The 17,053-nt window shown below is 41.4% G+C and overlaps 2 protein-coding genes across 4 annotated transcripts in view; both read left to right on the top strand.

Annotated features, from left to right (window-relative positions):
• Positions 1-17,053, top strand: part of LOC126956755 (ubiquitin-conjugating enzyme E2 L3-like) — a 1,010,865-nt gene that overhangs the window by 30,919 nt on the left and 962,893 nt on the right. The gene's annotated exons all lie outside the window — the stretch shown is intronic.
• GRIA1 (glutamate ionotropic receptor AMPA type subunit 1) overlaps positions 1-17,053 on the top strand; it is a 323,641-nt gene that overhangs the window by 177,123 nt on the left and 129,465 nt on the right. For all 3 annotated transcript variants that reach the window (XM_050793915.1, XM_050793914.1, XM_050793916.1), the window contains 2 exons: positions 9,858-10,019; positions 12,036-12,203. In XM_050793915.1, the coding sequence (XP_050649872.1) occupies positions 9,858-10,019; positions 12,036-12,203 (330 nt within the window). The remainder of the gene's footprint in view (positions 1-9,857; positions 10,020-12,035; positions 12,204-17,053) is intronic.

The raw sequence follows: 17,053 nt of genomic DNA, 5'->3' as shown, positions 1-17,053 counted from the left end.
ACCCAACCAAAGGCACTTTTTTTTTCAGGCTTCATTGCTTTCACTGCAAGGCCTTCCCTGAGCTCCAAGATCAAGTTTGGGTCCACTGGTTTTGCTCTATAATTACTTGTGTAATATTGGCCTTTCTCACTAGACCTTAGGTAACTTGAAAACAAGGACCACACCTGTCTTCTTCTCTGCTGCATTCCTGTGTCTAGCATGGGTCTGACAGTATTAAGCACTCATGAGTGAATGAGTAAATGGACAAATAAATGATTAACTAGAATCTTTCTTACCTGGTTCCCAGTAGCTTTCATATTTATCATGTTTGGACTTTCATTCTTCTTTTTATCAGACATTCAATGGGCACCTACTATATGGGAGGCCTGTGAAGGTGTAAACTGGCTTTTCGTCAAAAGATGGGCATGCTATGAGTATTTGCTTGGCCTTTTCTGGATAGGAAGGTTTTGTCATGTAAAGGGAAGATGCGATTGGTTTTAAGTCTACTGGGAATTGTAGCCATAAGTGCCCACCTCATACCAGGAAATTTGCTCTTGCTCTGAAATGGCTTTGCCAGGTGTCATTCCTGACTACAACAGTTAGGGCAGAATAAAGATGAAGGGACTCTCTGGAAGACCAAATATTCCCAGGCCAGGTAGTACACCCATGCAGCCTTGCAATCAATAGCCCAACCTGGAGTCCCTGACCTTCTGCCACAAAGTGCCAGCATTTTATCCTAAATCCCAGGACTGAGAGAAATTAGTCTGTGAGGCCCTGACTGACATTTACAACGCTTTGTCAATAGTGGATACTTGCATGAGGTATGTCTGTCGGTGTGTTTATAGATATCCAAGTGTGCCTCCCTGGTTCCAAATGTAATTGGATAAGTCAACACAAATACTTTTTTCTCCCCAATATTTATGGTGTTTTCACTGATTTAAGCACAGCTACAATACCTTATTTAATTAGAGAGAAACAGACTACCCTCTGTGTTACCAGAGATTATATAGGGAGAGGACACCTTAAAGGTTTGGTTGGTTAAAGTGGCTAAAATAGGAAAATGTGAAGACTTTTATGCAGAGACATGGGTATTTGAGGACACAATTAAGTCTTCATCCCAGGAGTATTCCACAAATTCACACATATCCATATTCATGCTCACATACCTGTGTGATCACAGAATTGTAGATCAAAGCTGGAAGAGCCCTTAAGAGAGAAATCAAGTGGCTCAGAAGTTTCCAAACTTTTTAGTTTGAAGCTCTATTTTCAAATGGAATCTTGGGGGAGAACTCTCGTGTATAAAACAGACAAAAAGCAGAGCTACTATGGTGGAAGAGAGACAGTGGGGATCTAGGACCCCATCTTTCTGCCCTTTCCCTAACCTAATATGGTAACTTCTAAAATGCCTGCAACCAGGAACATAGCTTATAAGATCACTGATGTAGCCAAAGCTCTTATTTTGCAGATAAGTCGACTAATGGCTCTACAGGTTGAGATCATTGCCCAAGGACAAACAACTCATGAGATTCAAAGACAGGACAGCATTTATGTGGTTCTCCCTAAAACTCTTTTCTGACACTTCTTATTTATGACCTAGTTCACCATAGACTACACAAAAAAGTCAGTAAGAAGACCTCTTTGATCCACAAGACAAAAGCTAAGGCTGAGAGGTGATAGGATTGAAGCTTATAAAAAACAATCATGAAAATGGTGAACAAAAACTTTCAGTTCCTTCATTCCTCCACATGTATTGAGCGTGCACCCTCATCCAGGTACTGTGTGTGGATGCTGTGGGGGCCAACGTCCCTGCCCTCCAGGAGCTCACAGTCTCACAGGGAAGATGAGAAGGGCCCCTGCACGCTCAAAGAGAAAGCTAGGAGAGGCCTAGAAGAGATAGGAATTAAGTGCTGTGTGGTTCACATTTCAAGTACCAGCACATGTTAAAAGAGCTAAGGGAAATGCCCTGATCTCATGGAAGCCTGATATTTCTTTCTTAGTATAAAGATGTGTGCTGCTCTGAGTGCTTCATTGCAGGACAGGACATAAATGAATAGATTGGCCTCACTAGCGGTTGGGAGGCTTCATGCACAGTGGTTATAAAACAAGTCCTAGAGTCTTGTTATTTGTTGGACTATGGTCTCTGTCCTTCACTAGCTATACTGTACTGAGCAAGAACTACTCCCTTAATTTAAGCCTCATTTTTTTTTAATTTCTAATTTGTGAATGGGAATGATAATAGTACCCACTTTACAGGATTGCTGTGAGGGTTAAATAAGATAACACAAATAAAGCACTTAGCACAGTTTCTACTAGTTTGATACATGTTAGGTACTTGTAATTATTGTTTTAGCCAAAGTCTGCCTTCTATGACATCTGCCCTTTCATTGGCTCTGGCCTGCCTTCCAGAGCCTCAGAGAACAAATCATCCATCTCTTCCCCATGACAACTCTTCTGGGGCTCAGATACATCCTTCACTTACTTTCTTGGTCTTCTATAATTTTTTAGGCTGATAATTCCCCCTTTTTAAAAAAAATACTTCTAATACAAGAAGACTTTTTAAACCACAGTTTCCTATAACTACTCTCTCTATGGAGCTGTCATCTAAGATTTTATCTGACAATTTGGGGAAACTTGGCATGTTCAACCTGTGCCATCCAGAGTATAAAGTACAAGTTCTTTGATTTTTCTCTCATCTTACCTCCTGTGGATCTCAAGGGGATGGGGTGGAGGAAGTGTTCTTTCCAGTATCCCAGGATTTGTTTAATAAACCTTACTTGCCCGTTTCCTTGAACGATGTTAGATGCTCCTTCTTCCTTCTGACTGGTATGGTGTCAGCACAGGCAGGATGATGAGGGCTGAACAGCTTGTATGTGACCCCTTGAAAGAATCCCAGAGCAAAGGAAATCTAGCTTTGAAGATAAAGCTTTTCATCCTTCGAAAGCTATGTTCCTATACACCTGCTTCATGTTCTCTCAGTCTTCTTGCCTGACCCAGTCCCTGTATTTGAAGCAGTTCTAACACCTAACCTCTTTTGACCCGATGATAATGATAATGGTGAATGTGATGATCATAATAATAGCTAACATTCATTAAGCGCTTACTATGTGCCAGACACGATTCTAAGTGCTTAGTTTTATTAATTCTTTTAAACTGTACACCAGTCCTATGATGTAGGTGCTATATCTGCATTTTGAAGACCAGAGAACTGAGCCTCAGAGAGGTTAAGTAACCAGTAGGCACACATAATCAGTTCTTCTGTTTCTAATTGCACGTGATAATTAATAGTCATAATGATGGCCCAGAGCCTCTTTAAGATTCTTAAAGCATTCTCCAAATCTTCACAGCAAGATGAAAGCATGTCCAATATAGTTGTAGTGTTAAACATCTCTTTAGGATATCATAATTACTTGAAATGCCTTTTCATTCTAATCCTTTGAAAATTATAATTGGCATGTGATAGATGGAGTGACTATATTAGCTAGTTTACTTGATTGAGCACATTCACTCCCAATCGTTGTACTCAAACGGCTTTTCAGCATTGTGTTACCTCCTACAGTGGATATAGAGAGGAGACAGATTCTGTTCTCAACTAATCCTCTCACCAACCATATAACGTTAAGCCACTATTCCCCTCTTTGGGCCTCAGTTTCCCTGTCTGAACAATATGAAGGGTTTGGTCTTCTCTCCAAAATCTTTGCTCCTGTATAGGTCAAAAGTCAGCAAACTATGGTCCCTGTGTCAAATCCAGCTATCACCTGATTTTATATGGCTCATGAGCTAAGAATAGTTTTTTACATTTTTAAATTTTGGGGAAAAAATCAAAAGAATTATATTTTATAGTATGTGGAACTATATGACATTAAATTTCCATACCCCCCAAAAAAATTACTATTACTATACTAAACAGTAATAGTAAATTACTACATACTAAATAGTAATATTAAATTAGTATTTTCTATATATGGCTGCTTTCATGCTGCAATGACAGAGCTGACTAGTTGTGACAAGAACCATATGGTTTGCAAAGCCTAAAATATTTATAATCTGGCCCTTTACATAAAAAGTTTGCTAGCCCCTTGCATAGATGTGGAATAGGGGGGCACTAATGGGCTTCAGATAAATTAGAAGCTTTGGAAACATCTAAAGACCCTTAGGAGGTTAGTGTCAAGGAGAGAAACCTAGTGCAGTCCCACAAATGTTCCTTCAAGACCGAAAGCTATATTTGAAGGCCCCTGCTCTGGCAGGGTAAGACATATTCTGGCTATTAACTGTGCCAGCCACAGTCGGAGGTTCATTGTCCCTCTTCATCTGGAACTATCTGGACACACTATCCAAAAGCTAAACTCGTGTTTCTCCACTGGTGTGGCAGTAGAATACATTTGGGAAGAAGAGACAGATTTTATAGTTGGACCACAGTTTGAATTCTTGCTTGCTGTGTGATCTCAAGGAAATTTCCAAAGGTCTCTTAGCTGTAGCTCCTTAACAGAAAGTTAGGATGGATACTCACTCACTCATTTATGCAAATAACTATTAGATGTCTACTGTGTACATTTACCTCTTGGAATTGTTTAAGGAATTAGAGGATTATGTATACAAAGCATTTAACAGAATGCCTGACTCAGGAATAGGGCTTGGAAAATGTTTAAAATACATCTCAAATGATCATTACTCTTTTGTTTTTAAATTGCAGTAACCTCCAAACTCTTACAAAGTTGTTTGAATAAAGTTATATAATGCATATGAAGGGGCATTTTTAGCCATTATTGTCATTTTTGTTATTCTCATAAGCAATGGAGCTGTTTTCAGTAGAGCATTTAACAGCACCAGTGTGCTTTAATTTCAGGCCAGGAGATAAAAAATTAAGCAGGGCTCTCTTAAAAGACCGTAACAAAGCTTTAATAAATGCAACAACTTCTCTCCCCTGTCCTGCCACTGCTACTTCCTCCCCTACTTTACAGTGTCTAATGGATGATATCTAAGATACATTAGAGCTATCTGAGGATCTATTTTTATTTTTTAATAGTATTAAAAATATAAGATATTCACATGATAAAACAGATATTACAGAAGGGTATAAAATAAAAGATAAATGCCCATTCTTTCCAGTTCTATACTTCATAGAAGTACCTTTTAAAACCTTTTCTACATTTGGTTATTTAATGGTTTCCCTTACACTTCTACATAATATGTTTATGTTTCTTTTTCTTGCTTTTTCAACTTTAACTCCATATCTGACTTCCCATTAGAAAGATGACAAATCAGCTCATAATACACCCCCAGCATCCCCTTCTCAATGTTTGTTAGTTATGCTATTATTTGGAATTCTTCTGATGATTACCTTATATTTTTAATATAGTGAACCTTGATTTTTGATTCAACAGCATTAGAGCTTTGTCAAAATACAGATATCCAGTTTCCTCTTTAGGGATACTGGATGATAATTCTTGGGGATGGCTATTTTGCAAAAGTGACTCAAGGTATTCTGATACGTCCCTCAGAACCACTTCCTGAGAGCTTACAGTTTATCAGCCAATTTATTTGCATTTAATAATGACAGTAAACACGGCATCCTTTCTCACCAATTTTTTATTAGTCAGACATGGGACAGTGTAAAGTGCTACAGAGGTGCAGAAGAAGCAGACAAGAACACAGTGACCTGATAGCCCTAGGAGCTCGCTGATCACCAAGCTTCACTTTAGGTGAGAAACAGTCACTCAAAGACAAGTATCTGGTGCCAGTGCTGGGAGGTCAGTGGAAGGAGAGTGGGTTTAGACCTGCATTCTTGTGTTGAATAGCTGGAAAAACACTGACTAACCTGAAAAAACAAGTACTCTGTAGATTTATTTCATTTTTTTTTGTCAATAGTCACAGTATATAGAGCAATGGTCCTAGCATTTGGGAACATGTTGTAAAATAGGCAAAATGGCTCAAAGAGAGTAGTAATCAAACTTCATAGTTAAAATTTTTAATAGAATATAATTAGCAATGTAGTATTTTTATATAGTACTATATAATTAATAGCACAAATAAAGCAGATAAAGAAAAATGTGCTAATTACCAAATATTACCCTCTAAGGTTTTTTAATAATATGGCAAAGAAAATTAGAAAATTATTTAATTAAACCCTATTTAATGAGAGTTCCCAGGGGAACAGAATGAGTGAATTAAATATTCCCATAAACCAGTGGGCAAAGAGTTAACACCTTTATTTCCCCTTCTTAGTCAAGAACACATTTGTACATTGCCAGTGTTCATTTTCTTGAATTATGGAGAAATTTAGTCTAGTGACTATAATAGAGTCATTTCTTAGTGATTAAAAACATTGTAGAGATGCAAGATTATTATTCCCAGCATGAAATCTTACATAGGAGGGAAGATGTCAGCTATTAGATGAGAATATAGTTCATGACCCCAAGTTATTTCCTAATTTTGTTTCTTTTACTTAACATCATAGCTATGAGCTTCTTGTATTCTTTGTCCATTTTTTCATGGGCAGGGAGGGGAGTTCTGTTGGAGAGTCTTATTAGTTTGATCATAAGTAACTAAGGTGTGGCTGCATTAACCCTGTTTATGACATTCTGATGATAAGATTGAGTGGCATTTATGTTGAGCAGTCGAGAAAACTCTACCATTTTCTTTGGCCTCCATTATGTCTGAGATGGAAGTAGTCAGTATGAAATGCCCAGGACCTTGTTACAGATTTTCAAGAGACAGAATTTGACTGCAGGAGATACTTTCTATTTCAATCTCCCCGAAGTTACTTTATGAACATGTTCTTTTTAAAGTCTCTAAGAACTATGAGAAATCTCTCAGCTGTGCTCTAGCTTTTAACCAGTGCTGGGATGAGTGCACTCTTAAATGGTGTAACGTCTTGGAATGCATATTGGGTACAGGAACCTAGTTCTGATTTCACCTTTACTAACAGCTTGCTAGAACCATTGTGCAAATCAGTTACATCTGTGAAACTCTGTAAACTGTGGCTGTGGAACATGTTAAACTCAAAAGGTATTTTCAACCTGAATTTCTCTTTTCAACCAATTAAAATCACCCACTGGTATTTGGTGCCTGCTGGTCATATTTCTCCTGGATAATTGGCTTTCTTGCTTGAGGAAAGTCTCTGGCTTTTATTTATTCACTCAACAAATATATACTGTGCACCTACTCTGTGCCAAGCATTGTTCTATGAGCAGGTTCTAGGATACATCAGTGACCAAGACAAAAAAGGTTCCTGCTCTCATGAAACTGACATTTCAATAGGAGGAAAGCGGATATGGGAACACATGAGTAAACAAGATAATCTTAAATGGTGATAAAAACTCTGGAGAAACTCTAACAGGGCACTGAGAAAGAGCAGACTGGATAGGGTGCTGGGGGTAACTCTACTATGTTCTTCCGGAAGCAGTTCCCTGAGACAAGGATTCAAGTACAATGGGCTTCTTGGTTGCCAAGCCTAAAAACACCAGTGGGAAAGCAGGGAAGGGAAGTGTAGAAGGGAAGCCCACCTACACAGTTTCATCAACAAGATGCCTACGCTGCAGCCTACTGAAGGAGCACAGTCCCCGAGGGAATCCCGAGATGTCAGTGTAGAACCCACCTCAGGGTCATGACGCACAGAGGAGAGGATTCTGGGGCCGTTATCTACTAACTCTTTATCTGTCATTGATTGGAAGCTGCTTCTGGGCATATTAACTCCTCAACATGTCTAGCTTACCCTGCAGGTAGGCAGAATAACCAGGTGTTTGCAGTTAGTATATAAAGTAGAATATCCAGCGAACAGGATGCTGACATTGTCTACAACAGGGCAAGAACTGGTTCTTTAGATAAGAAGTAGGGAAAGACCTCTCTGAGAGAGAGCAGTCTAGCCGAGATCCAAATGATGGAAAGCAACCAGACAGGGAAATCACATTTCCAGGCAGACAGAATAGCAAGGACAAAGGCTCTGAGTGCGACTAAGCTTGCTTTGTTTACAAAAATAGAAACAATAAAAAAATCACAGAACTTTAGAGGCATGGGGTGGGGGAGGGTTGTTTTTGAATCATGAAGTCTATTCTTTCAGATACAAAAATTAGAGAAAGCCAATGAGAAATTCAGAAACATGGACAGTGTCCTAGGATCCCAAGAGGGAGCTGGGTCCGCTGCTATAATTTCTTGGCTCCCAGTTCCGAACTTTCCCATGGACCGTGGATCCCCTGCTCATTTTCGCATTTCACTCATTGGAATTTGGGGGTTTCCTGGAAGCCATGGAGCTGAAAGGGAATTGCCTTTATGATCCCGCTCAAATTCTTTGGGCAGTTTTCCAAGATACGATCAATGGCATATGAGTGAAAGATCTGCATGTGACTTATGAAAAAAGTTCTTCATGAAGAAGCTGTGCATTCCATTTTTTTCTTCCTGCTGGACAGGCCCTCAATTATACCTAAAAAGAAAACCAAGTTAACACAAGGCTCTATGTGACCAGCTTTGGGCTGTCACTTTGATCTCCTTTCCACCCTTTCTCTTCAAACTCACTGTGTCACAGTCATACCAGCCTCCTTACTGTTTCTTGAATATGCCAGTCATCCTCTCATCTCTGGGCCTTTGCTCAGAATGCTCTTCTCCAAATATCCCCATAGCTCAGACACAGGCATCACTTCACTCAGGTCCCTAAGCCAAGACCACCTCCTCAGGGAGGCTCATCCTCATCATTCCTTCCAAAGCATAACACTGCCCCTTCCCATCCTCTTACCTCTCTTCATCCTTCTTCATGGGACTCATTGCTACCACGGAGTATACTATCCCAGATTATACTATACTATGCTGTATATTTACTTGTTCATTTATTGTCTATCTTCCCCACTAGAATATAAACTCCATGAGGAAAGGAACTTGCTTTATTCACTACTAGAATAGTGCACTGACTTTTCAAAAATGTTTGTTGAAATGATTAATCAGTGAATAAGTGAGTAAATGATTGAGTGAACCATTGCCTAACAGAGGCCCTTCGTTCTGGTGCTCTCTCTGTTACTAACTCCCTAAATGACTCTGTGCAAGTTGATTCTTCCACTCTGCCTTAGTTTCTTTATCTGGCAAATAGACATATAATGTTTACCTTAAAAAGAGATAAACTGAAATGAGGTCATAGATATGAAAGTACTGCATATTATTAAATATATTAAACAAATGTAAGATTTCCTTTTAAGGTTGAAGCCTAGTTGAGTTTCAGTAAACTTCACCAAATGGAGTGGAAAGTTTCATTATAATAAACAATCCTTCATGGGTGCTGGAATTGATCAGGTCTCATGGAGTGGTGAAAATTTACTCTGTTTTATGGAAAAGAGCACAGGGTGAGGATGAAGGCTGGGATCAGAACTCAGCCTCTTCCACAGACTTGCTCGTGTCCTTGGGTAACTCATAGAAGCTTGCCCCAGTGAAATTCAGATTTCTCTTCTCTCAAAATGATTGGGTATTGGGATGGTAGATGAGATTATTCCCTCCTTAGAGGTTTCTACTTTGTGCTATATATCTGTATCATCGTAATAATCCCAGCCACTATTTATTGATCACTTGGTCTGCACCATGAACTTGACATGTGTCATTACATTGCATGTTTACCCCAACATCTGGACCTCCATCATTCAGACAAGAAACTGTCAAGTAACTTAGTTAATAGTGGTATAACTACTGGCTTATGCATAGCAGAGCCAGCATACTGGCTCCTATCCTAATTTTGTGCACAAACTAAGTAATAGCCAAGTTCAAAGGAAAGGAGACCTAACTGTCTCTCCATTGAGTAGGTTTCACCTGGTGGAACAGAGTGGAAAATTCTGTGGTTCCGGAACAGGTTAAGTTGATTTATCCAGGCAGCATGTTCTGACTTCTCCCTCCTCCCCCTCTCACAGGGCTTCATGGACATTGACTTAAACAAATTCAAGGAGAGTGGCGCCAACGTGACAGGTTTCCAGCTGGTGAACTACACAGACACCATCCCAGCCAAGATCATGCAGCAGTGGAAGAATAGTGATGCTCGAGACCACACTCGGGTGGACTGGAAGAGACCAAAAGTGAGTGGATGGGCGGCCAGCAGCAAAGGGCCAGCCTGTTCCCCTTGCCTGCCCCAGATTTCTGAGCTGCATTAGTCTTTAGAAAGGAATCGGTTTTCTAAAGGGAACAAATTCAGGGAAATATATTTGTAAAGATTATTAGGTACAAGGTGCAGGGGTCAGACAACCCAAAATGACAATGGTTTTAATGAGGGAGACATTTTATTTATCTCTCATGTAAACAAAACTTAGGAGTCAGCAGTCCTGGGCTTGTTAAATGGCTCCACAGTCATCAAATACCCGGGCTTCTTTTACCTTCTTGCTCTGCTGTCCTCCACCTACGGCTGTTGCCTGATAGGACAAGAGGGCTGCTTAAACTATAGCCATTGCCTCAGCATTCTACCCAGTAGGAAGAAGAAAAAAAAAAAAAAAAACATGCAATGCACAACTTCTTCATGAAGAACTTTTTTCAGAAGTCACACGCAGATCTTCCACTCATATGCCATTGATCGTATCTTGGAAAACTACCCCCAGTTGGCCACAAGGGAAGCTGGAAAATGGTGGTTCTATTCTGGGCAGAGCCATCGTGTTGCCCAGTTCAGGGGGATGCTCATTTCTTTGTAGATGGAGCTTCTTTGTGTAGTGAGGTGGCGCTTTATTCTGCTCAGCCGTGTGCCCAGCTAAAAATCAGGGCAACCTAACTAAGGAATATCCAGCAGATCTCTACCTGGGAGAGTCCACTCTCAGTAATAATGCAGACTCTCTGCTTCTCACTTCCCAGCAACGCAGCTCTAAATACTGCCACCAAAATCTATTTGGTTTGCTATTTGAGAAATATTGGGAATAAGGATAGCAAATAATTTTTTTTCCCCAAGTACAAATAGCTTGACAGTGGCCATGTGGAACACTGTGTTAAGAAGGATGCTGAGGCCAAGTTTGTTTAACTGGAAAAACAGTGAATCTTTGACAGACTTTCTCTTGTCACTCAATTTCTTTTCATAAATGGCAAACCATATAATGGAGGTACTTCTTATCCCACTATTGTTCAAACTGATTTAACTCTTCAGTAATGAAGACTTATGTCAGTATGAGCTTAAGCAAATAAAATCGTGAATATGCTTTAAAGCAATGAGAAAACTACATAGGAGTTAATTAATTAATGTGTGATGACTGCACTCCAATTTCCAAAAGACAGAACAGATGACAGAAATAACCAAATGTAATTTAATTTTTTAAAAAAGAAGTGAGATAATTAAATTTAAAAAATAGAAAAATATGCATTCACTTGTTCTTCCATTCTCTATTGTGAACTTGGAGTGTACTAGGCGATATAATAAGTGTTAGGAACAAATTAGTGAAGAAAACAGACATAGGTTCCAAAGCCAGGATATATTTTCCTGGACCACTCTGCTGATTTTTTTTCATCCACATCCTGGTCCCCTTTTTGTCAGGAAAGGGTATAATTGATAGCTGTTGTGAGTAAGAACGAGGGGAAAGTTTACAGAATATAAATTTACCACTTAGGTGAGCCACATGTGGAAAAGTTAAGAGCTCACCCTTCTTGCATTTTCTTTTTCCTTTTACTTTTACAAGAGATGAAAGAGTTAATTGTTCCTCTTGGCTTCCAGCTGATGACCGTAATGCCAAGATAAACCAACTGATTTTTCATGGACTGTATCCAGGCTGCAGATGTATTATATGTAATCTATGCATTGTTTTTCCAACTGAACCAACATTTTAAAAATTACAAGATTACACACAGAAATCTAGAATCCTGGCTTTTCTGCAAAAGTCATAACCGGCAATACTGAACTCACAGTTCAAGAGGTCAGCATTGACTAGCATGGTCGAGCAGCTGCACCCATCTGCAGGGACAGGGACACCATCCCTGATCCACCACTGTCTCCCTGCATATATCATGCACCTGGCCCACTGCACATTTCTCATCACCAGAAAACACATTCCCAAATACAGCACCCGACCCTGCCTTCCTGTCAGCTCTCTTTGATGTCTAACTATCTCCATTCCTCCCACTAGTACACCTCTGCGCTTACCTACGATGGGGTGAAGGTGATGGCTGAGGCTTTCCAGAGCCTGCGGAGGCAGAGAATCGATATATCTCGCCGGGGGAATGCCGGGGATTGTCTGGCTAACCCAGCTGTTCCCTGGGGCCAGGGCATCGACATCCAGAGAGCTCTGCAGCAGGTAAGGCCACCAATGGTTGCCGCATCTAATGGGAGTCTGGGGGATTTCAGCATCAAATTCCAATAAAACACAGCTATTCTAAAGAAAAGGAAGAAAATGCCTGAAGATCAAAACAACCACTGCGTTGTTGGTGTTGATGGCTCTTAACATACATTGACGCTCACATAAAAAAAAAAAAAAATCATCATCATCATATGGAACAGTCATTTCTTGTAGTGTAAAAGCTGTATTTTCTGCTTAGCAATTTTGCTGAAAAAGGAGAGCTGGTGATTTTCTGTGTATGGAAAAGGGACTTGAAATACACAAGGATGAAACCGAACCATGTTAATAGTCTCCTGGAAACTCCCCTCTTGCCCTGATTTTCTGGATGTCTTCTTTTGCTCTCTGCACACATTTTATGAGAGCCTGGTATATGTGGACCCTAAAAATGTTTCTCAGTACTTCTGATACTACCTTCTTGCTTCCCAGCATTTTGTTCATCAATTCTGTTTGAACTTAAGAATAGTTAAAGGGCAGGGATGGAAAATGACCATGCCCCCTCCAATCAATTGGCTATGCAAATGATTCTGAGGCTGAATCCAGATAAGATACAACAGAGAGAAGCATAAATATTCAATTAGTGATACGTCTGCTGTGGAAGCAGGATGAGACAGTGGTACATGTGGGTGTATATTTAACATGCCTGGTTTAGGTTTTGGGGACTTGCCCTAAGCTTTATTGCTCTTGGGGCTCCTGTAGATCTCTAAAGCACCTCAAGCCCAGGCTATGATTCTCAAACTGCCAAGGAATAGCACTGTATTTTTATTCTGATGCCTCCTGATAGAGAAGCTGTATTTCCTAAGGGATAGGGAGAGGACAGCTGTGCTTGCTGCAAAGGAATAACGAAGCATTGGCCACAATGGCAAGCCAGCACAGCAAGATTATTTGGCACAAATGTCCCTCAGGACCCACCCTCCCCAACAAAGGTAGTTGCCTGCCTAAGACCAGCTTTACTTTTAAGACGACATTCAGCAGAAGATGAATTTGGGCTCCTTTGGGAGAAGATGAGCATTTCTGAATGAGCGAGAAATGTAGAGCAAAATGTACAACTATTCCCACTTGTTTGCCAACCACACGTGCACAGCTCTAGCAATTTTCACAACCTGGAGAAAGAGACGCAAAAGGAACCTCACCAGCTGTTCCTCAGCCCTGATGAGTGCCTTTCTGTAGAGAAGAATATGTAGGTCTGTCCTTTGAAATGAAGCTAAGCAGGATTTCTACAAGCTACAGGAGGAACATGATAAGGAGGACCTCCAGTTGCCATTTCTGCCCTCTGCTGGTCCCTGTGCAGGGTGGCTCCCTAGTCACTAGGCAGCAACAACAGACACCAGGCAGCTTGCAGGGAAAAACTGCCAAAAAGGACAGTGCCTGTGCATCCCTTTCCACCCCCACCCCAGCTTATTTAAAATGCTCTTTCAGACTCCACAGTCGAGACAGATTCTGTTTGCAATGTGAGGCTGGTTTCAAAAGGTCCCAGAGACTTGCCCTCAGCTTCACAACACTTCCAACTCCCTTGCCTCTCCCATCTTAATGACGTCCTGAAAGGATAGTCTGATGCCACCATGACAGTGATGAAGCCTGGGAGGCAATTCAGGGTGGCAGGAAGCGCTCTGAACTGGGAGGCAGGAGAGCTGGACTCCACATCCAGCTGGGCCCCTGGCTCTCTGGATGACCTTGAAATAATCACTTAGCTCTCCTTCCCCCTTCCCTTTCCTTCCCCATGAAAATGAAGGGGGTGGAGAGAGGACCTCAAGTCTCAATTGGCTCTGAAAATTCAAAGAGTCTACTTTTTTTTCTTATGGTCTAACCCATGTCCTTCTTGTTGTAGTGTATACTTAGCACTCTACTTCTGCCCTCAGTAGAGTTTGAAAGGAAGCAGTTGCCATAGTCAAAAGAATAATGACCTCTTTTATTTTATCTTGGAGCCAAGATATGTATGTGCCTGCCCTTCATCAGCTGTTCTTTAAGGACTTATGGTGTGCCCTGGCTTGGAGCCAAGCACTGAGGACAATAAAAGAAAGCAAGTCCTGCCCTCAAGAAACTACTTGCAGTGTCTATGGAGAAGAAGAGATGAACAACTATCCCAAAAAACAAAACAAATAAACAAACAAACCAGAACATTCTGACCCTAAGATCAGAGGTTCAAATAGTTTCCTTTTCCAATCTTTGTTAAGCACCAGAATGAAAAAAGTCTTTTGTTGAAAGACACCTTAGAGATTACTGACTCTCCTTTTCCCTCGCTTTATAATGAAGCAGCAGACCCAGAGTTGGCAGTGACTCACCCAGGATCACACAGCAGCTTACTGGCAGAGGCTGAAACAGATCCCAGTCCAGGGCTCCTCTTCCCCCGGTTAGGTCTGTGTATGGGCCCAGGGGCCCTTGCTTATAAGCATTGACCTCTGGAGCCTTCCATACATAGTCATGGCTACTGTTCAGCAATGGCTTTTTCTACAAACATCTCTTGAAATAGCCATGCCACCAGAGAACTGGGTAGATCCTGGTGGTATCCAGTCTTTGGAACCTGAGGTTTGGAGGCTCAGGTGTCTACTGCCTTCACCTCTGGCCTTCGGGTCACAGAATGGGAGAGAACCTGTGGGTTAGCTTGTGTTAGAGCTGGGGTGTCTATAAGTTAGGCCAAGAAGTCCAGCACAGCCTACCTGGAGCACAAGCATGTTAGGAAATTAAATTCTGAAAAAAAGGATAATAATATGTATGGTGTGTTAAAGGTTTAGTATATACAAGGCTCTAAACATTTACACACATTATATCATTGGATCTTTGATATAACACCCTGAGGTAGGTAGTTTTATTAACTGTGCTTTGTAAATGGGGAAACTGAGTTTCAGACAGGTTATAAAACTTCCCAAAGTTATACACATACAGTGACAAAGCTGAGACTCTAACTCACATTAGATGATGACTCCCTCTGTATGCTTCACTGCTCTGAAGCCTCAAGGGCACAGCCAAACAGGGAAGACACAAGATCTATGGCCCAGCCCCAAGCAGCACATGGCCTTGGGTAATATTTGTGCACCCCCTCCCCGCTCACCCTGCTGTAATTTCCCTAGCAGCAGAATGAAGATAATCAGCTGCCTGCCTGCCCCCTGCCTGCCATCTAGGGAGCCATTCAGAATATTAATGAACCCACATCCTGGAGGCCCTCAGCACTCCAGGAAGGAGGCAACATTAGGATGCCCATATGTCGCCTTCTGGATGGCGGAGAAGACTCAACTCCCCAAGTTGGGTTCTTAACATTGGGGAGGTAATAGACATTTGAGAATACGATTTTTGAAAAGAAATCTGTAGACTCTTTTTCTTAGAAAAATGCATACATGTACATACATAATTTCTGCATGACCAGGAGTAGAGAGAACATAGATCCTCCTAGAACCCATCCCAGGGCCTCGAATTTAGAATACCTCCCCTAAATAGTAATCATCCCTCTTAGTCTTTGTTTTTGCAACCTGCCAGTCAACAATCAAGCATATGGAAGTGAAGATATGCTCGGAATTTGCTGGATGGGGTCTGGGGTTGGGTGGGCAAAGGGAGTTTAAGACACAGTCCTGCCTTTAAGGGCTAACCCAGGTGGGTTCATGGTGCTATGGATGGTCAGAGCAGAATGCCATCACTGAGGAATGCAGACATCAGCAAGGCTTTCTGTAGGAATGTGACTGGCCTTTCAATAGGGTGACCACTTTATTATCCAAAATCTATCATCCAAATGGGAACACTTAGGGTGAAGGGAAAAACTACAATTATTATTCTAGAACAAGAGGACCAGAACTGTCCTGCATTAGTTGATGTGCATTGTTATAAAGAAATACCCAAAATTTCTGTATAAAGAACAAGGTTTCGTTTTAGCTAACAGTTTTGTAGGCTGTATACGAAGTATACTGCCCACATCTGTTTTTGATGAGGGCCTCGGGAAGCTTCCAATCATGGCAGAGGGTAAAGGAAGAGAGAGTATGTTACATGGTAAGAGAGGGAGCGAGAGAGATAAGGGAGGAGGTGCCAGGCTCTTTTAAACAACCAGCTTTCATGAGAACTCAGTAAGAACTTATTTATTACCATGGGGAGGGCACCAAGCCATTCATGATAGTTCCGCCCCCATGATACAAACACCTCCCACCAGGCACCACCTCCAACCTTCAGGGTCATGTTTTAACATGAGACTTGGAGGAGAAAAATATCCAAACTATATCATCATGCCTGTATCCCAGGCAAACTGAGATGGATGGTAATGGAACCCTTAAAGGTAGGATAAATTTGAACATGGAGTAAATCGGGTTTTAGAGATTCTGGATGGGGATGTCAATGATACCCAGCAAGAGATGAGGTAGAGTGAGGGTACAAGCAAGGACTTGCAGGTGTCACACTGGCCTGTTAGGGAATTAGGCATAGAAGAGCTGGGTTCCAACCATGGCTCCACCCAGCACCATCTGGGGGATCTTGTGGTAATTCCTTGCCTTTTCCAGATCTGGATTTTCCCATCTGCTAAACAGACATAATCCTCCTAGTGCTGTCTCCCTGACTGGCTTGTCACAGGGCTCAGAATTTTAAGAAAGCATCATGCTTGTGGGCCGGGCATGGTGGCTCACGCCTGTAATCCCAGCACTTTGGGAGGCTGAGGAGGACGGATCACGAGGTCAGGAATTAGCCTGGCCAGCCTGGCCAACAGAGTGAAACCCTGTCTCTACTAAAAATACAAAAAATTAGCTGGGCGTGGTAGCAGGCACCTGTAATCACTTGGGAGGCTAAGGCAGGAGAATTGCTTGAACCTGTGAGGCGGAGGTTGCAGTGAGCCGAGGTCG

Source organism: Macaca thibetana, chromosome 6 (assembly GCF_024542745.1).
Source record: "Macaca thibetana thibetana isolate TM-01 chromosome 6, ASM2454274v1, whole genome shotgun sequence".
In the NCBI taxonomy this organism is placed as follows: Eukaryota; Metazoa; Chordata; class Mammalia; order Primates; family Cercopithecidae; genus Macaca; species Macaca thibetana.
This window is presented reverse-complemented; position numbering and strand designations above follow the sequence as displayed.